The sequence below is a fragment of the Cottoperca gobio genome, chromosome 13, assembly GCF_900634415.1.
Source record: "Cottoperca gobio chromosome 13, fCotGob3.1, whole genome shotgun sequence".
In the NCBI taxonomy this organism is placed as follows: Eukaryota; Metazoa; Chordata; class Actinopteri; order Perciformes; family Bovichtidae; genus Cottoperca; species Cottoperca gobio.
In genome coordinates this window covers 25896870-25922577 of record NC_041367.1, presented here as the reverse complement: position 1 = coordinate 25922577, position 25708 = coordinate 25896870, and the positions used below count along the sequence as shown (strand labels likewise).

At 40.7% G+C, this 25708-nt stretch overlaps 1 protein-coding gene across 1 annotated transcript in view; it reads right to left on the bottom strand.

Annotated features, from left to right (window-relative positions):
• fat3a (FAT atypical cadherin 3a) overlaps positions 1-25708 on the bottom strand; it is a 116553-nt gene that overhangs the window by 54489 nt on the left and 36356 nt on the right. The window contains exons 3-6 of the mRNA XM_029445966.1: positions 20621-20682; positions 15486-15800; positions 15039-15249; positions 7777-7916 (exon numbers count right to left, since the gene is read on the bottom strand). Coding sequence (XP_029301826.1) covers positions 7777-7916; positions 15039-15249; positions 15486-15800; positions 20621-20682 — 728 coding nt within the window. The remainder of the gene's footprint in view (positions 1-7776; positions 7917-15038; positions 15250-15485; positions 15801-20620; positions 20683-25708) is intronic.

Sequence of the window (25708 nt, the reverse complement as noted above, 5' to 3'; positions counted from 1 at the left end):
CAGCGGCACGTGTATTGACAAGAACAAGGAAACAGGATCATATTACTCCTGTATTAGCTGCTCTGCACTGGCTCCCGGTAAAATACAGAATAGAATTCAAAATCCTTCTCCTGACTTACAAAGCAATTAATGGTCAGGCTCCAGCATATCTTAAAGATCTCATAGTACCTTATAAACCAACTAGAGCATTGCACTCCCAGACTGCAGGGTTACTTGTAGTTCCTAGAGTCTCTAAGAGTACAATGGCAGCCAGAGCCTTCAGCTATCAAGCTCCTCTCCAGTGGAACCAGCTTCCAGTTTGTGTTCGGGAGGCAGACACCCTCTCCACATTTAAGAGCAGGCTAAAGACTTTCCTTTTTGATAAAGCTTATAGTTAGGGCTGGCTCAGGTTTGCCCTGGATCAGCCCCTAGTTATGCTGCTATAGGCTTAGACTGCCGGGGGACACCTCCCTGCTCTCTTCCTTCTCTTCCTCTCTCCTCCCCTCCCTCTCTATCTGTATGCATTTATGTAAATGTATGTTACTAACTCATCATCTGGGTTATCATCCAAACTTTACGTCAGGATCATGAATCGTGGCTGCCCCTGAAGCCTTTTTGACATTTTCCTGGATTCATCCAAACTTTCTCTTTTTCAACAAATCATTTCTGTCAAATGTTGTATTTGTACTATGTTGTTCATCCTGTACACATCACATCTATTGCACATCTGTCCGTCCTGGGAGAGGGATCCCTCCTCAGTTGCTCTCCCTGAGGTTTCTTCCATTTTTCCCCCTTTAATTATAGGGTTTCTTTTAGGAAGTTTTTCCTTGTGCAATGCGAGGGTCTAAGGACAGATGGTTTCATAACCTGTACAGTCTGTAAAGCACACTGAGGCAAATGTATAATTTGTGATATTGGGCTATACAAATAAATTTGATTTTGATAACTCTTCTGGTCAAAACATACCCCTATCACCGTCAGTCACCAACCTAGATGTAATATTTGACCCTCATCTGACCTTTGACACCCACATCAAACATCTGTGCAAGACCTCCTTCTACCACCTCAGGAACATTGCAAAACTCCGCCCCACACTCTCCCTGTCAGATGCTGAACAACTCGTCCACGCCTTTGTCTCCTCAAGGTTGGACTACTGCAACGCTCTCCTCATCGGGATTCCAAGCGGGATCCTATAAAAGCTCCAATATATCCAGAACAGCGCCGCTAGGATCCTGATGAGGGTGCGAAAATATAACTACATCACACCCATTCTCCACTCCCTCCATTGGCTTCCTGTCGCATTCAGGATCAAATACAAAATATCCCTACTCACCCATCAGTGCATACATGGAAATGCTCCTCCGTATCTCAAGGAACTCCTCCCCCAACAAACCTCCACATGCAACCTCCGCTCCTCTAAAAAAACTTTGCTCCACCCCCCCAGGACCAAGCTCCGCACCATGGGCGATCGGGCCTTCTGCTCAGCCGCTCCTTACCTGTGGAATTCCCTCCCAGAACACCTGAGGGCTCCACAGGCCACCGAATCCTTCAAGAAGAGCCTAAAAACCTTTCTTTTCACAAAAGCCTTTCCGTAAAATCTTATGTCTGTTGTTGTTGTTTTTGTTGCTGTCCTGCATTTTAGCGCCTTGAGATTGCTTTTAACTTTGAAAGGTGCTTTATAAATACAATTTATTATTATTATTATTATTATTATTATGATGAAGAAAAGAGAAAATAGATGAGAAGATTCATTTCTGAAATATATTAAGCATTTACCTGCCCCATTGTGTGATAATGGCCAAAACATATCACCTGCTAATATTTTGGTTGAAAGGGCTGTACTATAAACAATAATAACACAGACTTGGCTAGGTGCTGAGATTGATTCTCAAAGGTGACATATTATGTTTTTCATGGCTTTTCAACATAAAATGTGTCCCTGGTCTGTCTACAGATTCCAAAAATATGAGAAAAGACCATTCATCTTTTTTTCATGCTGTATGTGTCAGAATACGTGTGTAACAATGAGCTTCGCAGACTTTCTGCTAGATATGACATCCTTGAGGTGTGCCATAGAACCACTTCTTCTTCATGCACTCCCATCATCTGAGGATGTGAAGACTAGTGTTGTGCTAGCTACTGAAAAGAGTTATTCGCTACACTTACTAGTTACCATATTAAAAAATATGTAATGTGTCTATAGCTTTCATTTCAGTACTGTTGTTGCAGTATGGAACAATACAAACACTGTTGATCAACTTTACAGACAGTTTTCATTGGTAATCACATTCACATCACTGCACAGAGATGTAGGCTATACAAACATTAAGCAGTGAGAATTTCCCCACATGAACAGACTTGACCTGACCGCCATCATCATGCATGTCTAAACATGTCCTCTTTCTCAACAAGGACTAGTATAAAGCAGTATTAACTATTACATTTCAAACTTGGAAACAGTAAGTTTTGCGTTTTTTATGTTGTTTTACTGTTTATTTCGCTGGTGCAAAATTTAAGTTAGCATTATCATGTTGCACGTCTAATGTGGCTAGCTTCAATTGAAGGCTCACTTGCTGGTACAATGTTAGAGTATGTAATGTAATCTGTGTGACTGTTTAGCCTCATTTGAAACCAGATAAATAACAACAGAAGTAGGCTGGATGTGGGTAACCGGTTAGTGTGTGCATTGCTGCTGTATTGTGTGTTGCACATTTTTAGGAAAAGATCCAAAACCTCTTTACCAGAAATGTCTAAGCAGTATACCTTCTTATTGTGGAAATGTGTCTGCTGGTTGAGTTAAGGGGCCAGGGCTGAAAGCCAGGGGCAATAGGATACAAGCTGCTGCTACAGTGAGGCGCTAAGCAGGGGAAGAGAGGTCAGGATCTGGTGCAGTCTAGCTGGAGACAGAAATTGGCATGCCAGGAGGGAGAGGAGACAGGTCTCGGCAGGCTGGTGCTAAGAGGGAGAGTCTGAATGACGACTTGTGTTTCTTAACCATCTGAGTTCTTTTTAACGATGTAGTCGTGTTTCAATTCTCAGCAATTAACTTGGTCAGTAAAATATTATTATCACTGTTAGGGATGATGGGAAATCTGTGAAAATAAGACCAACGTTATAATAAATGTTATGTAATAAAATAATTGTCCTCTTAGTCAAGTTTCACTTAATGAGAAAATTACTTATCTGTATTTAACACACTGTTACCATGAGTGGCCTTTTTCAAGTTTCTTCCTCCATGGGCTCCCACAACAGATTTACAAATGAGTTTTTGGACATTTAAGGTAAATCGAGAAAAACTATTTGGCAAACTAAAGTAGATTAGGTGTGATTTATGTCACAGGCTTACACTAACCACAGTCCTTATTTTCTGCATGAATCCAAAACCCTCTTGTAAAGAAAAGCATTGGAAATTTTGAAGGAAGGCATTTCTATAAAGTTCTGAAAATTCAGGGTTTTAGAACTATTGCATCTAGGAGCAGTACTGTACTCCTGGTTCTGGGCACAGTTCTGAGATCATGGTCATGGTAAATGGGCATCAGTATGCTTCAAACAAAGTGCCTGACAGATCGTGTCACATCTGAAACCCTCTATTCTTACGCCCACTGTCCACAGTGATAGGCCAGGTGTACAGAAGTGTCAAAGTAAGGTTTGAACTTCTCTCTCTTAAACTCTGTTTTTTCATTTCTTCAAACAACTAGTTCTTCCGTCACTTTTCTAGTGAACTGCTACACCATAAATGCTCCCGAGGAGAGACAGTCTGTACCTGTGCACCATTATCTGTGTTTGTTCAGTTCATTGTGTCAACACTGCGAAGACATAGAAAGACACAGAGTTCTTGGAAAGACATGAGGGAGGCTGTGTGATGCAGTCAGGAGGAGGCACTATGGCAGTGGCAATATATTTCATGCTTCCTTCAAATCTTGCCATCTGGAACAGGTAGAAATACTTTGACCTTCAGACATGGTTGGAGAGAACGTTTAATGACCTTAATCATAGGACCTATTTTTGAACACTTAGGGGCCCTGATATACTCCAAAACACTGGAAGACCGCAAGGTGGATAGTGGAAGCAGTTCTGTTTACAGTACATCAGGTGTCAGTATATAGGCAGACGTGTTCACCCATGTCCATGCATCACATACAGTCCGCAGTATATTCCACAGTATAGTTCCCTTTGTCCGACATCTATGGCAGCACATAGGCGTCTGGCAAGATGTCTGTATGACATAATTTCATGTGGACTCTTGCAGCTATGTGCACATAAAGTACAATTAGCACTTTATATACCATATAACCTGCTAGTATTTTGCTGTGGGAGAAAACCAACAGAAATATAGGTAGAAAGTTCCAAACCCTTAGAGGAAACAAAAGATTAAGGGCTACATTGAAACCCAGGACCTTCTTACTGTGAGGTGACAGTGTTAACCACTGAGCATCTGTGCTGACTATACCCCTGCCAAAATATACCAACTGAGCTCTGTAAGGATTACAAAGTGCTGTACAAACTCGGACCAGGAGTAGGACTTAATGGGGGAGGAAAGTGCACTACACACACATCCAGAAAAAGGAGTCTGAGATTTGTTCGGATTTCTATCCAGAGAAAACATAAAGAGAAGCAGAGGGAAACGGAGACAGGAGTTGAGTTGAGTGCTGCCAAGCGAGGAGTCTAAATTTAAACCCTGCTGCAGCAGTCGGCCTTCTGTTGCTCAACTGTGGAGACATTCCCTGGCGGCATGTCGCCATGCTGACTCTCCATCTGGGAGCCTTCTTCCTATCTTACAGGTGTGTGTGTGTGTGTGTGTGTCTCTCTCTCTGTAGCTGTATGTGGTTAGAGAGTGTGTGTGATACTGTGAAAAAATATTTGAACGATTATGTGAAGAATATATTCTGTTCAAACAGGATTAAAGGCAAAACTACAAAAGCAGGCAGCTTTCTAACCTGAGAAACTGGTTGAATCTTAGCCCCTCCAGAATATATGTATAAACCCAGTGTTATATATAATACTATATATATATATATTCATATATAGTATTTTATAAAACGGACATGTCAAATCAAGCAATCTGATTGGTTCTTAGCCGTGATATAATGAGCGTATATCACGGGTAGAATTGTGGTTACTTTTCACAACAAGTCAGTATCCCTCCGCGTCTGAGAAAAAGATACAACCGTTACAGCTGTTAAATTACATCTGTTAGGTAATTTATTAAGTACAATTATACACCTAGTACAACCTTACAGACTTGGTACACTGTTCTAAAGAAGTCACCACGCAATACAAGTGTTGATTTACATACCGTCTTGCTTCCATTTGAATTAAATACGCTGTTTGTGTATTCGCTCAGAACAAAGGCGCTGTTTCGCGGGCTTCCGGGAGGGCCGTAAGTAAAGTTACCGTAATGAATCGATATATGCTGTAAAGCGCAGAGTCTCAGCTTTCAGAAACCGTTGAAATCTTTTCGATTGCGCAAACTATGACATAATTACGGTAATCCAAAATGTTGCTTGCAATCGCCGACACTTACAAAGCTTTACTCTGGAGGAGTGGATTGATCAGTGCCTATCTCCAGAGAAAAAAGCCCCTAAAAGACGACATGCAGAGCTACGTGAAGAGCAGGTAGACCAAATAATCGATCAACGTTGTCTGTCTAATATGTTCTCTAGCTGTTAGTGCTTAAATATATAACACTGGGTTTATCTATCTATACAGTATATCTCAAAAGTGAGTACACCCTTTAGATTTTTGCAAATATTCTGTTATATCCTTTCAGGGGATAACATTATCCTACTGAAACTTTGATATAACTTAAAGTAGTCAGTGTGCTGCTTGAATAACAGTATAGATTTATTGTCCTTTGAAAATTACTCAGTACACAGCTGTTAATGTCTAAACAGCTGGCAACAAAAGTGAGTACACCCCATAGTGAACATGTCCTAATTGTGCCCAATGATGTTGTTTTCCCGCCCTGGTGTCATGTGACTCGTTAGTGTTACAAGGATTCAGGTGTAAATGATAAGCAGGGCTGTTAAATTTGGTGTTTTGGGCACAATTCTCTCTGAATGCTGGACAACATGGCACCTCATGGCAAGGAACTCTCTGAGCGGCTGAAAAAAAGGATTATTGCGCTTCACAAAGATGGCCTTGGCTATAAGAAGATTGCCAACACCATGAAAATGAGTTGCAGCACAGTGGCTAAGATCATACAGCGGTTTTCCAGGACAGGTTCCACTCGGAACAGGCCTCGCCAGGGTCGACCAAAGAAGTTGAGTCCACGTGCTCAGCGTCATATCCAGAGGTTGGTTTCCAAAAATAGACGTGCGAGTGCTTCCAGCATTGCTGCAGAGGTTGCAGAAGTGGGATGTCAGCCTGTCAGTGCCCAGACCATACGCCGCACACTGCATCAAATCGGTTTGTATGGCCGTCGCCCCAGACAGAAGCCCCTTCTGAAACCGATGCATAAGAAAGCCCGCAAACAGTTTGCTGAAGACAATGAATCCAAGAACATGAGTTACTGGAACCATGTCCTGTGGTCTGATGAGACCAAAATAAACCTGTTTGGGTCAGATGGTGTCCGGCGTGTGTGGCGGCACCCTGGTGAGGAGTACCAAGACAAATGTGTTTTGCCTACAGTCAAGCATGGTGGTGGCAGCATCATGGTCTGGGGCTGCATGAGTGCTGCCGGCACTGGGGAGCTGCATTTCATTGAGGGACACATGAATTCCAATATATACTGTGACATCCTGCAGCAGAGCATGATCCCCTCTCTTCGGAAACTGGGAAGTAGGGCAGTTTTCCAACATGATAATGACCCTAAACACACCTCCAAGATGACAACGGCCTTGCTGAAGAAGCTGAAGGTTAAGGTGATGGACTGGCCAAGTATGTCTCCAGACCTAAACCCAATTGAGCACATGTGGGGCATCCTCAAGAGGAAGGTGGAGGAGTGCAAGGTGTCCAACATCCGTGCGCTCCGTGATGTCGTCGTGGAGGAGTGGAAGAAGATTCCAGAAGCAACCTGTGCAGCTCTGGTGAATTCCATGCCCAGGAGGGTTAAAGCAGTGCTAGATAACAATGGTGGTCACACAAAATATTGACACTTTGGGCACAATTTAGACATGTTCACTATGGGGTGTACTCACTTTTGTTGCCAGCTGTTTAGACATTAACAGCTGTGTACTGAGTAATTTTCAAAGGACAATAAATCTATACTGTTATTCAAGCAGCACACTGACTACTTTAAGTTATATCAAAGTTTCAGTAGGATAATGTTATCCCCTGAAAGGATATAACAGAATATTTGCAAAAATCTAAAGGGTGTACTCACTTTTGAGATATACTGTATATATATATATATATATATATATATATATATATATATATATATAATATATATATATATATATATATATATATATATATATATATATATATATATATATATAATATATATATATTATATTATATATATATATATATATATATATAACACTGGGTTTATATTTATAAAAAAAAAAGATTTGTAAAAAAACGAAAAAATAACTTTTATTTTTATTAATTGCTTTATCTACAAACAATTTTGCGACCCCCCCCCCCCCCCCCCCCCCCCTGCAGTACCTGCGGTACAAGGACTGTGACGGTTTGGTCTGAGGATGCGAGGAGACCCTCCAGGAGTGTTTCCATGTCACAGACTGGGAATTGTTCCAGGAGGATAACAGATTACATATGTTTCTGTGAGGACAGCATTGTACCCTCCAAAAAGATCATCTGCTTAACAAGTTGATGAAATATATGCTGTACCTGTGCGTATGCAGTGTTGGTGCCGTCTGATGCCTGTACCGTCAAGTTGTAGAAGGAGCACTGCTCAGCATCCAGAGGCTTGGCGATGATGATGGTGCCCACAGCCTTCTCTACGTCAAACACGCTGTCGCTGTTCCCACCTGCTCCACAGGAGGAAGGTCAGACAGGAGGGACACAGTGTCAATCATACAGACATTCTGTGACCACACACAGTTGTGATGAATATGTGAATACACACACCAGACAGTTATATTCATGGACCAATGGTTTTCATTCATGTGCAACCATGTGCTGAAATGTTTTAACATTTATTAAAATATGACATATGCAGGAGTAAAGTTGCTGTTTGGCATACAACCTTAGTCAGACTGAACTGCACGTGACTGGAGACCATTGCTACACACACGCTCTTCATTGATTTGTGTGTGATGGTATAGATGAGAGAGGGATGGCTGCTGACAGGGTTACCCCCCCACCCCAAAACACACACACAAACCAGCTCCACAAACTCTCGCAAACTGACATTTAAAAGCACAAGTTCACAGCAACACAACGAAGCATGAGCACTGGCCATGCAAGCCGCATGAACAACACAGACCCTGTGTGTGTGTGTGTGTGTGTGTGTGTGTGTGTGTGTGTGTGTCTGCACTGTACAACTCTTACATGGATTTGAAACATATGGCACATACATATTCAACTTGTGTGTTCAAACAGTGCGAGTTACCACCATCAAGAAAAGTGATGTGTGGAAACTCACATGCTTTTGAAGCCTTAGAAAGAAACAAAGCGGCATCCATTATAACATGAGTACCTTTAATATGAATAGCATCTGTGTGGGAGCTGTGTTGGAAATGCATCATGTTTAGGTATGGAATGATACAGGATGTTTCTGTGAATTCCCATTATCGTTATAATGGATACCCTCACATGACTGACTTGAAAAGGCTGACAGGGGAAAAGTAGAGCCTGATTTAAACAAATACAGGATTTACCATGAAAGAAAGAACAGACAATGTTGCTATTTCTTCTATCCTTTATTTATGCATGGCGACCTTATGATTCATGATGACCTTATTTCAGATCGTTTGTTTTTCACTAAAAAGGATGTTCACTAAAAAAAGATGTAAGTCCTTTCTGTTATACAATAAAATAATTTGTTTCCCAACACAATGTAAGGTTAGATGATTCCAGTATGTTTCAGTGCCATTTTAATTAAGAGTTTTAAGTATATTTTGATGATTATCGGGATAATATTATTAATGCAATTATCTTGGCTATGATACTCATGACATGGTATTTTAGTTATAGGGATCCATCTTTCTATTAGAATAGAGCTACTTTGTCATAGTAACAGTACTATGGAGGAAGAGGAAAAGCTGTTCTGGAGGTGGAGCTGTGATACTTATCAGGCCTTAATTCTCATCTCACCATCCATATTGAATTAAAAGCTTCATGTAATCTGAGCACGACTGGGTGTCCAGTGCATGTTATAGAAACATAATCTACCACAATCTGCTGTCTACATGCCAAAGTGTGTGTGTGTGTGTGTGTGTGTGTGTGTGTGTGCGCGTGTGTGTGTAGCAGACTCAAAGGGATTCCTCGGTGGCGTCTCAGTCTAATAAATTCATGACCTCAGCCCGCCACCACTCAGCCAAAGCTTACTGTGTGTGTGTGTGTGTGTGCCCTGCAACATGTGCCTTTATGTCCTCTGTTTTCTGTTTGTCGAGTCCGTTTGAAGAAGCCTACAACCCAGCTTCCTCCCTGTTCAGTGATTTTTTTGTCTCTTCTCTTCGATTACAGTAATTGCAGTGAAGCACACACATTACACTGCCACTGCTAACAGATGAAGCGTCTGAATGGTGTTCACTTCGATTGCCAGATCAATGGAGTAGTCTGCACTCATCTATTCGATGTCTGAACAAAATAAATAATCCACTGGACTGAAGTTGTAGACCCATTCAGGAGACTTCTTCAGTTGGTGTGTCAGCAGGAAGATGCATGCTACTACTGTATCTCTATGCAGATGAACATTCACTATATATCATTTTATTGGGTGTGAATACTGTCTTGAATCTGCTTATTGAATCAGTCCTTTAGATTATTGTAGCTTCAGCTTTCAACATGTGTAATTAAGTTATGTTAAAACAAATATGAATCTTTTAGTTAAATTCTGTAACCAGTTTTTGTTGGTTGAACAGGCAGATTTAGCAGCCTGAAATATTTCAACCTAAAATATATTCACAAATAATAAAAGCAAAGTCACAAGATATGATAATGGATTTGTAATCCTTGTAGTTTAAAGTACAAAATATCTGATGGACATGTTTAGCTGTTTAAAATGAAACTTGACAGAAATCAATAACAATCAATCATCTGTTAACCAGCTGTCAACAGTCCTGACCAGATATTGTATTTGTTGTTTGAAAGATTAGGACTGTGTTGCCTAATTATGAACATAGATACAAAGAAGCCTTAGTATTCAAACATAGTATTCAGACATATACAGAAGAGTAAATGTGGCAACGTTGACATGTTGCTGTGTGAACCACAAAATATTAATAACGGGCAGCTTCAAACAGCCATGTCAGCCATCCAGCCTATTCATCCTTATATAGGACATACAGTTGGCAAGAATCTTACTGAGGCCGGAAAAAGCCTCCTTTCTGCTGATGCAAAATTACAGAGAGAAAATGCCAGCACTCTGCAAAATGGGGGAGGCAAAAAACCCTTTGCTCAGTTCTAAAATTAGTTTCCACTGCCTTTCTAAGGCCAAGTTTAAACTCATTGGTTCAACTGGACAGTTTTCTCACCACAGAACATGTTGATGTCTCACCTCATCCTGATCTTCTCTGCACAGAGACAGACAAGTGATAATGTCATGTGATCACAGAGTTAACCTCCACCCTGTTATCCATCGGCTCAGACTAAAGGTCTTTTTTTGTGCCTACATTTGTGAACTTTTTTAAAATCTGCACCATATAAACTGAATTAGGTACTATCAGTCCCTGTTTACACTGTACCCATGGATGACATCTATCAAATTAATTACTTTATTAGTGAAGAACAGGTCTAAATATGATGGTTATGAGGCATGGTCTGAAGTTGTACAAATCATCTATTGTATTTTTATGTCTGGTCTTTTGTCTCTGATGGACTCTGGACTAAGTTGATTACAGCACTTTGTATGCAGTCTGTCTATTTAGTATAGAAGGCGAGTGAGGAAAATCTAAATGGTTTTCTCTCCTGTGTTTATGATTTAACAACAGGTAAAAAACAAAAAACACTTTTAAGTCTAAGATCCTTAATTAGTATTTAGAACATTGGGTAGTGATGGACTTCAGCCTTTTGTGGCCATAATGTGTATTACGGCAATAAACACTTTATTACCTGTTTTCACAGATGGAAAACAGTTAAAAAAGATTATCTTGGCAAAACCTTGTTTCCACCTGTTCTCAATTCATAAACACATCAGGGAAAACCATTTATATCAGATTTAGAAAATGATCACCAGAACGTTTTTATCACACTTGCCTCTTAAGGCCTCCATAGCTAAGAACTTAGTTATTAGTAATTATACACGTTCGTGTTTCTATGTGTGGTTGGTCTGCATGGGTGTATGAGCTTTATTTCTTAGTGTGGGTCTGTCTGTCTGTCTGTTTCAGCCTGCTGGGTGGAGCACAAGCAGCTTCAGCTATAAATGGAGCGCTGGTGTATGTTTAGAAGATGTGGTGTGTGCATGCATATGTTCTCTATTTATTCTGCATTTTACATCGGGGTGTGTGTATATTACTGTGTGTGTATGTGCACTCTTTTCAATCACCCAGATGCTCATCCTTCTCTACTCATCCATCAAACATGCTTGTCTTTTAGGTAAACTGCATAGCATATATTGCTTTCTTCTCTATCTACCCAACCCTAAGAACACCACCAACTTTATGAAGCGTTTTGCAATCCATCACTTATCAGTCTCACAGAAAAGATACGCTTACATTTTTACAAATTTAACAAACCACTCAGAATCTCATTGTCCACACATATCGAGACGCAACCCTCTGCATTTTTATACACGCCACGTCTGGCAGCTCAGCAAAGTGCATGTCCACACATATCGCAGTTGGTGTGGATTAAACGTATGGATAATTCAGCATCATGCCTGCTGACGTTGGTGTTCAGGCACTGTGTGTTTCATGCTTCTGCTGGATGTACGGTGCTGGAGGCTGTGTTGTGCTTCTTCAGTCCAGAAACCTGCAGCCTTTAGTTTAGCTAATGGGTCAGCAGAGAGCGGGAGGTTCGTGTGCCTGTGTGAACCTGCCTTTGAAAAGTGCTGCATGAAGGCAAGCATTAATTCCATAAGGAGTGTGTGTACAGGTGCTGCTAACAGCAGGTCATTAGACAGAGCTGTCACCCAGGTAACCCGGTGGTTGTTGCCATAGAAGCAGATAAAAAGGTTGTGATACCTTTTTACCAGACCTTCATCCCCTCAATGAACCTTGGCTGCAATGTAGTCCATTAATGTCAAACACACACACACACACACACACACACACACACACACACACACACACACACACACACACACACACACACACACACACACACACACACACACACAGGCTGAGCTTCTGTGTGGTTTATTCCCCTCGGCAAACCGCCTCATACCAACCAATCACAAAAATATGTCAGCAGCACCGATGAGAAGCACGGGAGGGATGATGGGCGTCAATGAAAAAGACAAGGAAAAGGAAAAATAAAAGGAAAGGGGGAAAACAAGGAAAAGTAGTAGAGAGAATACAGCTAACAGGGGAAGAGGAAGTAGGAAACGAGATACCTTCTGAGGAACAGTTCCTGCCACAAGCGCTCTGCAGAATATAGAACATCTCACGGAAAGACCTGGGACCTTCCAGGCATGAAGCATTGAGGAGAGAGAGGAGAGAGAAGGTGAGACAGGAGAGACAGACAGGCCCGAGGGAGGAGGACAGGAGGGTGACGTGGTGAGCAGAGGAGATGAGGAGAGACTGATGAAACCAGACAGAGACAGCAACCACTACTCACATTATTGCTACATGGGATGGAGTCTACTGAAAAATAACATTGTAAAGCATGTATTATTAGGAATATTGTCATATAACACAATCTGAAAATGTTGTTCTTGAGGGTTTTTACTACTCAAATGTGTGGTATAAAGTAGCTGACAAACAATATCTAATGGACATTTAACAATTTCTTGCCAAAGGAAAGTGTTTAATATTATTATTATTTTGTCAGGACAGAGTGACCATGGGTACACATTATTTATAAAATGTGCTTTCTTGTTATCACAAGCAAACAATTTTTTTCTGTTTTCAGTGTTTCCTCGGCGGACAGAGGGCTTACCAACGTAAACCCTCTGTCCTTAGCCTTTCGCTGGAAAGGCTAAGTTGGCTCAGCTTGTTTCTCTGAGAACTTAAGATCCAGGTGTCCGATGACTAAAGCCCTTCATCGGGTTAAAATACAGTTAAAACGACCCAAATCTAAAATGTTTATGATTACAATGTGGCTTAAAAATGTGGTTAGAAAGTCAGTTTATTAAGCTTCTGGCAGACAACCACAGCGCTGACGCTGCTCAAAGGGGATACAATGGCATTACAGGAGACCAGAGGAAACACACTCAACATACAGTATATAACATAGGTCGAGTCACTTTTAGATGTTTTAATGCAGAAATGTTACATAATATACGTTTGAGTAATTCTAGTTATATTGATTTTATGCTTTGAGCCTTTTCTCAACACACGCAGCACATGACTGTACTCATGATAAATATCAAACACATTTTTAATGTATGCATGCACACTTGTTCTTCAAACCCTTAACATTACACTTCTATAAATATGCATAAGTAGGCTTTACATTATTTATATATGTGGTATAAAATCACATTTAATTAATCACTTATTAATATGATTGTTTTAATTGACTGTATTTATTATGCATACATACAAAAATATAAATAAATATATATTTCATATTTATACTTACTATGTCACTTTGATGTGCATATTGCATTGTTGCTACTGCACACACGTTTCATGTTGCTGGCCTCTCTGCTCTGTTTCTTGTGCTGCTGTAATGCTACATTTCCCTCCTGAGATGTTTGACAGATATTTAAAGGGTGGATTCATATTGCCTCATTAATACTAGTTATTATAAGGATAAAATGTAGCTGTGATCCCAGAGAAATGCTGTATACACACTGAAAAATCATGAGTGAAGAAGGGAGAAAGAATGTGCACAGAGGGAGAGAGGGATGGTCAGAAACATAATGAGAAAGAGAGAAAGTGAAAGAGAAAGAGAGAGAAGAGATGGGCAGAGCTACGGAGAGCCAGAAGCACGAGCCAGAAGGTATCTCCAGCTGGATACACACTGACTGTCACTGCTCAGTGACAACAAAAGGAAATATGGATGGTGCATTGTGGGAACTGCAGACCTTCCTGGTCACAGTTAATGTGGGCTGATAGAGGTCACAGTGCATGCATCACGGCTGGGGAACTGTCAGCGTACATATTGCATTGAATGGCATAACAAACTAATGGAATTAGAATCAATAGTACTGATTATTAGAATTATTTAATCACTTTTACCACACCAGAATCGTCACCATAGGCTACATAATGCGTAAAAATTGAGCTTAGTGCACTGGGCATGACATAATCTTGTTAAGCCTTTCAAGTGGGTGAAAGTGAACTTTGACGGATTCAAGGGATTTAAGTGCGCCATGTTGGGCATTTCCCATTTAAAGGGGAATGTTACAGTGGCTTTAAAATCTGTCTCAATGTTCTTTACTGAGAGCGAGCCAGTGCCTTCTCTAAGCAGAGACATAATGAAAAGAACTAAGTAAGTCATGAAAAATATACTTATAAATAACACCAAATCCCTTAAAGGGAAAGTCCCTTTAAAAATAAGTCTCAGCATAACTTTAAGATACTTTTGTTTAAATTTGATCCAGATTTCAACCCATATCGTTCTCAATAGACTGCCAACTGCTGTCATTGCTTTAACTCCTACAGGGCAGGCAGACCTGACAGCTGGAGAAGCTGTCACCATGGTGACTGGGATGGGCAGAGCATAACAGATCATGCAGCAAGGCCACATTACCTGAGCTGCACCTCATACACACACTCAACACACACCATGCACCGATCCTGGCCACACCCTACCTCACACTACACACAGCTCTCCACTGGCTAGCAGAGGATCGTCCTCACCTATAGGGAGATTTTTACCTGTGATGTCAAACCACAAGGGGATGGAGTTCTGCTGCAGGGACACCACTCCCACGATCTCTGCAACCTTGTCATTCTCCATGACAGTGAAATTGTAGAACGGCTCATCGAAGAGCACTGGGAGAGTCGAGGGAGGAGGTCGACGAATCCACTCGATGTGCAGGCGAGCTGTGGAGGATTTCTGAGGACGCCCATTGTCTGTCGCTTTGATCTGAAGAGCACAGAAGTGAGATGGTGAAGTGAAGGAGAGTCACTCACACAGAAATAGCATGTAGTAAAACAAAAATACAAAGTTGTATGAATATTTCTGAGTATTGAATTTTCTGTTTGGATGCAATGTGAAGGGAAATTTGGCAACCCATACCCCAAACCACTGTATCGATACTGGGGGATTAAGTACAACCTAATAACAGTTTTGTATTTAATAATGGATGAAGGTTGGCATACGGTCAAGATGTCATAGCTCCCTGCAGTGAAGGCCTTTCGGGAAGATACAACCGCAGTCTTGGGGTCGATGAAGAACTTCCCGTCTTGGTTTCCGTCCACGATGCTGTAGGAGAGGTCGCTGTTGGGACCTTCATCACGGTCGTAGGCGAACACCCGGTAGATGGGCTCGCCCTTCTTTCTACGCTCTCTCTCTGGAAGTTTGACCTGGTAGACCTTCTCAGGAAATGTGGGCTTGTTGTCGTTTTCATCCAGGATCTGAACCATCACCCACACTGTACTCTGCCTGGGACTAGGACCACCATCAGACACCAACACCTGCAGGATCAGTGAGAGATTCAATACAAATGCATACGCAGAAAAAGTGTTTTGATTCAGGGACTGGAGCATGGATCCAAAGACACAAGCCATGAGTGTCCCTTGGAAGATCTGAGGGCCAGGTTGAACCCCAGATTAGGCAGTCTAACCTCACAGAGACACACATAATGGTGCTTTCGGGGCCTGTTCTTCAACTTGTTGAACAGAAAATGATCTTTTGACCATTTAAAGGTAAAAACTAGGTTAGTCAGACATGGTGACATGACAATTCATGACTTTGCGAGTTGATGAGGATCACTTGAAGGCAATGGTTAACATGGCAGGCTTTTCATAGACCAAATGATTCCTCAGGAATATAATCAGCAGATTAATCTATAATAAAAGTTATTGTTAGTTGCAGCCCCACAAATGTGTGTCACAAAAAATGAGCTATAGAATGAAATGACTTTGTAAAAAAGTTTGTATTCAAAAGTAAGCACATCACCTGTCTGTGTTAATTCTATTTGCTGCTAGTTTCTGTCAGTCTCTGACTATTATGGTGAAAGGAAATACTCTGTCTTCCTATGATTTGACATCTACTTCTGTAGCTGCTTCTGTACTTCTGAAATGAAAAAGGTGATCACTGAGAGGTGGAGCTAGCCAATGAAAGCTCCAAATCAGGCTTTTCTTCTTTGTCCTAAATTTATATTAATTTAGCTAGAAGTGCAATTACTTTTCAGCTTGTCACAGATTTACGACTCAGCAGCAGTTAATTTCCCCTTTGCTTACGGCTGGCTTCATTTATGAATACCATCTGTCATTTAAAAAACATGAGGAACTGCAGTGATTGTGAAGAAAGAGTTATCCTTAAACTTGCTTGCAAGCTAGCCGACTATGGAAGGCAAAAGAGGTGGAGAAAACATAATCATCGAAAGTAACAGAGAGGAGGAGGAGTGCGTGGGTGTGTGTGTGCGTGTGTGTGCGTGTGCGTGTGTGTGCGTGTCAATATTCTTGTCTGCCTTTGATGTATTAAAAAAAGCAGACCTTCACTCTGTAAAATGTCTTTTGTGTGTCAGTTCCTTAAGAAAGGAACTTCAGAGATCATGAAAAACCAGAGCCAAAGTTAGATCATTTTTTAAATAATTAATAAATTAAATTCAACACAATAATTGATGGTAACACATTCTTATATGTAGTCCAGTGTCGGCCGATAGAGGAAAATCAATGTTTCATTACACAGCTGAATGCTCAGCCTCTGTCTGAGTTCTCAAGGACAATGAAGTTGATTTATTGATTTATTTTTGACTGACACAAAATAATTGAATTACAACTTTGATCAACCAATTTACATCAAGTTAAAAAATCAACAAATATTTACAAGTTCCAGCTCTGTCTGCTGCATATCATTGTATGAAAATAATCTACTGGCAATAAAAACTAATCACCAGTTTGTTATAAAATCTATTCAAATGATTGAAAAAGACAATGCATAGAGAGTTTTACCCTCTTTTGTCTGAGCTTCTTTACAAAAGTGCCTTTGAAAATATTTGTAAAAAATCTGCTCACAGGAAACTCCAGAGAGGTCAAATGTGCTGTTCCTATAACACCTGGAAGTGTTTTTGTTTTTGTTAAAACAATCTCAGGTCCGTTTGCCTGGTTAAATGGAAATGGGGGATTTAGAAATCTATTTTAATTGTCACACATGTACACTGCACTGCACACACAGTGACATTTAAACTCAGTATTTAACAGAGCCTGGGGAGCAGTGACTTTCTCCTCTAGGCCCAATAGGGGAACTCAGGGACTTGAACCAGCAACCCTTTGGTTCCCAAGCCAAGCCCCTGTGGACTGAGCTACTGCCACCAAGGACAGCTTCACCGAACAACCCAGCTCAGAATGCCAACGCTAAACTACCAATAAATCCCTGCGCTGATCGTGAAATCTGTTCAAGACTTGACCTTATAATTCAGCATGGATATTTTACCTGATTAATAGCTCTAAAGCTATTAAAACTGCTGTGCTTGTATCTGACTCTGTGTACTTTGTTAGTTCATTGAGTCCATTACAAGTGTGTGACAGCAATCCCACAGTAACAAGCTAATACAAGTAGGGTCGGGAACTTTTTTGGCTGGAAGAGCCATAAAAGCCAAATATTTTTAAATGTATTTCCTTGAGAGCCATATATTTAATAAAATTGAATGCAACTTTATGCGTGCATTTTTTTTTAAGTATAACACGTCTCCGAGTACTAACAGCGCTATCAAATAAACTAAACGTTTATGCTATTTATCTAATTTATGTGCACGTTTCAGTGTTTACTGCACGGCAAAAAAATATCATATGTTTATCATAACTGGCCCGCCGGTTTTGGTAATTAAATCAATGCATGGCACAACCACGGTAAAATACATATGAGGAAGTATCTAAATGTGTGAGAAATGAAACTTTCCCGGGACAAACTGACGGGACTGATGACAGATGGAGCGCCTGCGATGTGATGAAAAGAGCGGATTAGTGGGCAGGATGCGGGAGAAGATGCAGCTGACTGTGTATCACTGCATCATACACCAGGAAGCGCTGTGTTGTAAAGCTCTGGAGATGGAACATGTAATAAGCACCGTAACACAGACAGGACACTTTATAAGAGTCCATTTAAGTCTTTTCTGAACATGGCGGTGCGATGGCTGAGTCGAGGGAAAGTGCTGAATAGATTTTTCGAGTTGCGTGAGGAAATCTGCCAGTTTTTGGAAAGCAAAGGGAAACACACCACAGATCTCTGGGACAATGTGAGCGGGTCTGTTTGTGCGACATAACGAAGCATCTCACTGTTAAACCTCCAGCTTCAGGGCCGTGTGATCACGGACATGTATGATGCCGAGCTGCCTGTGGGAGACTCTGATGCAGAAGGAAACTTTGGTCACTACGTGTTTCCAAACACTGACAAACATCTCCACCGCTGTGTTCCCGACAGCATTCTGCTGATCAACTGAGCGCATTTGCCGACTTTGCAGCTCATAAATTTAATTTGAACTGCTCAGCAATCCGTTAGCAGTTGACTTAAATATGTTCCATATCTTTGTGCACTTTATCCAATATGTGTATCCTGTTCAATAAATGTGGACCGTGTTTGGCCCTTGACGTAGTCCCAGTTTTTAATGTTGGCCCTCTCTGTGATTGAGTTTGACCCCCCCGGTCTACTGCTTGCTTTGTGCAGTTTTTTCTCTGCTCGGTTTCGCGAAGGGCGGGGCTTCGCTGCCGACACACACATGTGCAAACACACCTTAACCTACAGCCAGAGACAGAGCGGAGGAAAGGAGAGAACTAAAAACAAATCCGCTGCTAAATGTTTTACTTTAAAATGACACAGTACAATTATTTATTACTTGATTACTAAAAATGTCAGCTCAAAATTGTCTGCTAGCCATATTGTGTCATCGAAAGAGCCATATATAGCTCGCGAGCCATATGCCATAGGTTCCCGACCCCTGGTCTACAAGAAGCCTTATGCGTGTGTTCGTACGCTCCCCGACGTTTGAACAATCATCTGAGTGCCTGCAAAGGGAAGTGTGTACAGACTCTTGTCAATAACATGCAATTGATTTGCAGTCTAATAATGCTAATATATTCTTCATGAGCTCTTTGTGACACCAAATAACATAAATATAGACATCAGAAGCATTACAGTGCTGATTAGACCCCATGTGGGTTCTGATGATGTAGGATGACAATCACCAGAACTGTCTAACCAATGAGTTATCCGTCAGTCTGGATAACTTAATTAAGTTAAAAGTCAGTGTGAACAGGAACCGGACCAGAATGAAGGTGCAACAATGTCACAGCATGCACCAAACAGGCACACACTCTCCACACACTGAGTTCTATGAGTCATGTGAAAGCCAGTGGCACAATTTATCTCCAATCAGGGTAGCGCAGAGTAGAGACAGGTTCCCATTATTGTCTAACAGAGACCAACGCACGTTCACTGCCTTCACTGGCTCTATTACCAAGCTAATGCTCACTGAGGACAGCAAGGAGCAGAGGGGACTGTGTGTGTGTGTGTGTGTGTGTGTGTGTGTGTGTGTGTGTGTGTGTGTGTGTGTGTGTGTGTGTGTTTGTGTGTGTGTGTCTAGAGGAGTACAGAAGAAGATGGGAGAGCCAATTTGTTCTCATCTAAATCGTGGCAGCCTCAGGACTGGAGCACACATTCATGGGTTTAGCACACATTGCGGGGGGGGGGCTAGCCTGGCCATGTAAAGGAGTCCTACTGGGATGTTGTTTTAAGTCTAAGTCGAACCTGCATGTACAAAATCTCAGCAGTTAAACGTTGTCTAGACACAATCAGCAACTACCTGATCAAAGAATAAATAAAGACGACTGCAAGTCTGAGCGACCATTTGATGCCAAATTATTGTCCAACTCAATATATGACATTGTACTGGCCATATTTTGGTCAGTACTACAAATGTATTCTATTGGATATCCAGCCCTAAACACTTGATGTTGTTGAATTTGGTGCTTCAGAGATTCACATCACGTATCAGTAGTTCAAGTATTTTGAACATGAAGAGTCAGCAGAGTTCACAAAGTAGAGCGATACGAGCTTACTATCAAGTCATTACTCATGAATGAAATAGTATCTATACAATAATATATATCTATATAATACTATAGACGCAAAGCCCTACATAGCAGTGTACATCAGCTACCCTCTGCTGCCCCCAGGCACACTGATGTTTTCATTCTCTGTCCTCACCTCACACACACACACACACACACACACACACACACACACACACACACACACACACACACACACACACACACACACACAATGTCCTCACCTCTAATACGTGTTCTGTTTGTTGTTCACGGTCCAGTTTCCTGGAGGTTGTGGTGATCAGACCTGAGACAGAAAACAGCAGAGAAAACAATTAGAAAAGAGACACAATACACACACACACACACACACACACACACACAATACAGTTGTTTGAAGTGACATTTTAGTTAGTTGTAGGTGTCAGACACGATGGTTTGTTGTAATCACATGTAATGAAGGAAGGGGAGAGGAAAAGTGAAGGAGACACAGATGGAGCTATTAGTTACAATAAGTAGTAATTATTTATTTTGAATATCACAACATCCTGTTGTTATTGCCCTGACAGGCTGTTGGGTGGAGGCGGGTATTTGAATTGAACTATAAAAGAGGGATTCAAAAAGGAAGAGGTGAGGTGAAGGGAGAGTTACTGAAAAAAGTGTAATGATGAAGAGTTTCATGCCTGATAACTGAATGAATGTTTCAGATACCATATGAGTCTATGTATGTTAAAAGCAACAGTCCAGGATTTGGGACATGTGCATGTTTGCCATTAAAGTTAGATTTCTGTTCAGTCCAAGGCTGAGATGTGTTTCCCCTCACACTTCAAAATGTGTTGTTCTATTACCATGACTAAAATGCTGCATTAAAGAAATGAGTGCAGTTCTTGTTGGGTTTTGAAATGAGTCTCTGCACACATTTATGGTAGCAACACTACAGTCTACACATCATGGCTGCAAAAGCTCCCATGAAAATGTTATGGCCTCAATAAAGTCAAAGCCCCATTAAATGTCTTCAGACTGGCCGACACACATGGAGAGCTCTTTATTGAACGGGTGGCGCAACATTTTGATCAACACTGCTGATCCGAATAACTTCAAGCACGACACTGAACTCCCTCGGGGCATCAACAACACACGGCAAGCTGGAAATAGATCGGTCCAAGAGTTGACGAGATAATCGAAAATTAGACACGCACACGCACACTTTCATTATACCATGATGATTCAAGGTTTTTCAAGATATGTGGGGACCTTGACATTCTGGTCTGAACCATTAGGTGTGAAAGCTCCCAAAGCCAAACTTCATTGGTCTTAAAATGATTCAATCTGTTTGGTTTTGGTTGGTTGGTTGTCATCAATCACAAGTATAGTTATGGAAACATGCCATGATGAGTCGATGTACAGTAGAAACCTTAACCTTCTGTAATGTAAATGTGTTTTGATAACCTCATGGCTTGCTGTGCATTATCCCTTGGTTATTGAACACAACATAACCTCCACTCCACTCCATGCACATGGTAAACTGCCTGAAAACAGTGGATTTCTCACTGTCCTGAGTAAAGGAGTTGAAGTATCTTATAGCTGAGGTGGTGAGAGCATATTCAGAGACACATTCAACTAGAAGGAGATCCCAGGGCAGACCCAGAACACTGGGGGGATTATCCTGACAGGCCCGGGAACACTTTAGGAATTTCCCAGTAAGAGGAAGAAGGATGCCTGGGATACTTTGTGTACAACACTCAGATAAACAGCAATAAGTGGATTGATGGAATCGAACAAAATCCAAACCCAATGATCCTATTAGTTGTATATCACAGCTCCATTTTAATTAGTTGTAAATACTTCCAGTTAAAACAATTAAGAACCATATTTGCTCTACAAATGAGATGTAGGAAAGCTTTGGGATGTTTTATGGATGTCATATTGTTTCTGAATGACAAATATAGCCACCATTTCAGCAGCTTATTTCCAGTGTTGAGCTCTGACAGGAGTGGGTTTTGTTTTTTGAGGGCATCAAACAGTAAATCAAATATGGAAATGTCATTCTTCGCAGACTGAAAGGAGGACAAGTGATCCGCTCCTTCTTCTTCGGTTACTTAAAATCGACCCTTTCCCAGTGGATAACATCAGAATCAGAATCAGAATCATTTTAATTGCCATGTAGGTTTTCACCTACAAGGAATTTGCTCTGGTAACATTGGTGCATAAGTATAAAAAAATTACAATTAAAATGTACAATTAACAATATATACAAAATATAAACAGCAGGGGTAATGTACAACACACAACACAAGGACAGCCAGCTGAGCAGTACGTTAATGACTGGTGTGGTGTTTCCAGATAGTGCCATGCAATGACAGCTAAGGAAACTCCATTTGCTGTAGAAGGCTGTGCGAAGAAGGTGAAAGCTTTGGAAAATGCTAATAACTTGACCTTGAGAACAGATTATTTTATCTTTTTTTTAAAACTAATACTCCCAATGTGCATCCTTAACCCCATGTTCAAACAATATCCTGTTCCCCCCTCTCTATGATGGCAGGCTTTGAATGCGGCCATTCGGTTCAGGTAAATAATCTATTGCCTTCAGACAAAGTTGGGCAACACGTTACACCTGCTAGTTCTTTTTGTACAATACTTGATCCCTAAAGTAATCTACAGTGGTGTGATACAAATATCCCACTCAGCAGCCAATCACACAGACTTCTAAAATGAGCTGCAGGCTGTGTGGTTAAAAGAGCTCAGAGCTGCAAACAGACAGTTGGTGACTTTTTTCTGCCGTTTGATGAAGTAGCAAACTAAATAATATTTTCATATAATAAATTTAATGGTATTTAGATATTATCATTTTTTATTAAAATGCTTTTAAGAACACTTAATAAAAAATAAAAAAGCTTAGACTAAATCACAAACATAAATATCCAGCATCATTCTTGTAATCCTGCAAATGAAATGATATGTATATTTATTCTCAGTTAACTACACAATTGTTACACGTAGTGTAAGTACAAGTAGTTGAGTAGTAGCAACTGCAAAAAGAAACGCCATTTATTTGAGTGATGCATCTTGCATTTGTAAGCCTCCAAAGAGAATGTGTTCACAGTCAACATGCTTGATGTGAATCCATGCAAGCTTGGTGCTATATAGACCATTCAGGAAAAGGAGTTTTACAACACAACTCTATATACAGCCTTTTTGAGAACATTTAATCTTTCCAGTGCTTTCCTTCTCTGGGGGAAGCAAATGATTTTGCTGACCTCTCAGCTGTCAGAACATTTTCAGTTTGTTAACCTTGACAAGAGGGAGGAGAAATATACAAAGAATGAAGAGAATGACAAGAAAAAAGAGGAGAGGAGTGGAGTGATGAGTGAAGAGATGTGTTGCTGACTGGACAAGACCTGGATGCTAGCAATGGTACCCTGCCCTAGTTTAATCCACCACATTAAAACATAACAATGCATTGGCTGTAACTGCCTGGCACTAAACAACTGTATGATGTCTTCCAGTCAGGCTTTCAACTACACCACAGCACTGAGACTGCTCTTGTTAAGGTCTTCAACAATATCCACTTAAACACACACAGTGGCCAAATCTCAGTCTTTGTATTATTAGATCTCAGTGCTGCATTTGACACAGTCGACCTCAATGTATCACTAGACCGACTTGAAAACTGGGTAGGACTTTCTGGCACAGTACTAAACTGGCATGAATCCTACTTAAAGGACAGGGAATACCTTGTTTTAGGTGATCAATTATACATCTGAGCAGACAAATATGACATGCGGAGTTCCTCAAGGCTCCAGTCTGGGGCCTTTTTTCTTTAACATCTACATGCTTCCACTGGCTCAGATTATGGAAAACAACTAAATAAATTACTGTAACTATGCAGACGACACACACATTTACATAAACATTTCCCCAGAGAACTTCGGTCAAATACAAGCACTGAGTATCAATCATTGAACAAATCAATGATTGGATGTGCCTGACTTTTCTATACTTAAACAAAGATAAAACTGAGGCAATTGTTTTTGGCGCGAAGGAGGAACGATAAAAAGTCAGCGTTACTATCAACTTATATCTCAGCAGGATTTGGAAAAACTTTTCCATGCATTTATCTTCAGTTGACTCGATTACTGTAACAGTGGCTTTAAAGGTCTCACAAAAAAAGATTTGACAGCTGCAGCTGATTTAGAACGCTGCTGCTCGAGTCTTCACTAACACCAAGAAAGTGGATCACATCACTCCACATGTGCCACTGCCACTATACTGTGTATGTGTGTGTGTGCATGTGTGTGTGTGTGTGTGTGTGTGTGTGTGTGTGTGTGTGTGTGTGTGTGTGTGTGTGTGTGTGTGTGTGTGTGTGTGTGTGTGTTAAGAGATGTAGTGGCAACCTGTTCTATTTTCATTTCCAAGTGGAGATGCTACTTTGGAGATTACACTGTGTTTAGCAGTGGTGGGGAGTAACTTTAAGTTTACAAATGACATGCAGAGTCACTTCATTAAGCAGAACAACAATATATGACGATGATGCTTTCAGCCACTATGTTGCGGCTGTGTTTCCTGTGCTGTTGTCCTTCTTCCCTCTCCAGTAGCTCTGCCCAGTGCTGCATCGCTCAACGAGGTGCACAACTAGGTGCTCACTAACATCAAGGAAGTGGATCACATCACTCCAGTTTTGAGGTCTTTACACTGGCTTTCCGTCTGTCAAAGAATTGTCTTCAAAATATTACTGCTGGTTTATAAAACACTTAATGGTTTCGGGCCAAAATACATTTCTGATCTTCTGCTTTATTGCAAACCATCCAAAACTCTCAGGTCGTCAGGAACGGGTCTGCTTTCTGTCCCCTAAGTCAAAACTAAATATGGAGAAGCAGCATTTAGTTTGTATGCTCCATATATCTGGAACAGACTCCCAGAAAACTGCATGTCCACTGCAACTCTCACTTCTTTAAAATCAAGGCTGAAGACTTTTCTGTTTCTGCCTTTTATTAAATCCAATAACTATTCAAATTCATATCTCACACAGCGCTGTAACTTTTATTCACGTGTTTTAGTCCTGTCTTATTCTATTTAAGCTTGGTTTTATTTATGTTCTCTTGGCTCTTTAATGTTTTTAAATGTATTTAAATAATTTTATAAATGTGATTATTTAGCCATATATATTATGTCTTAATGCTTTTAATGTTTTTTGTAAAGCAGTTTAGATTGCCTTGACATATGTTGTATTAATAAGCTTGTCTTGCCTTTTGTATTTGCACTTTCTTTTTTGATTTACCTCCAAATTAGCCTTAGATAGGATGCAGACGAGTACAGCTGGAGAAAATCCAAGT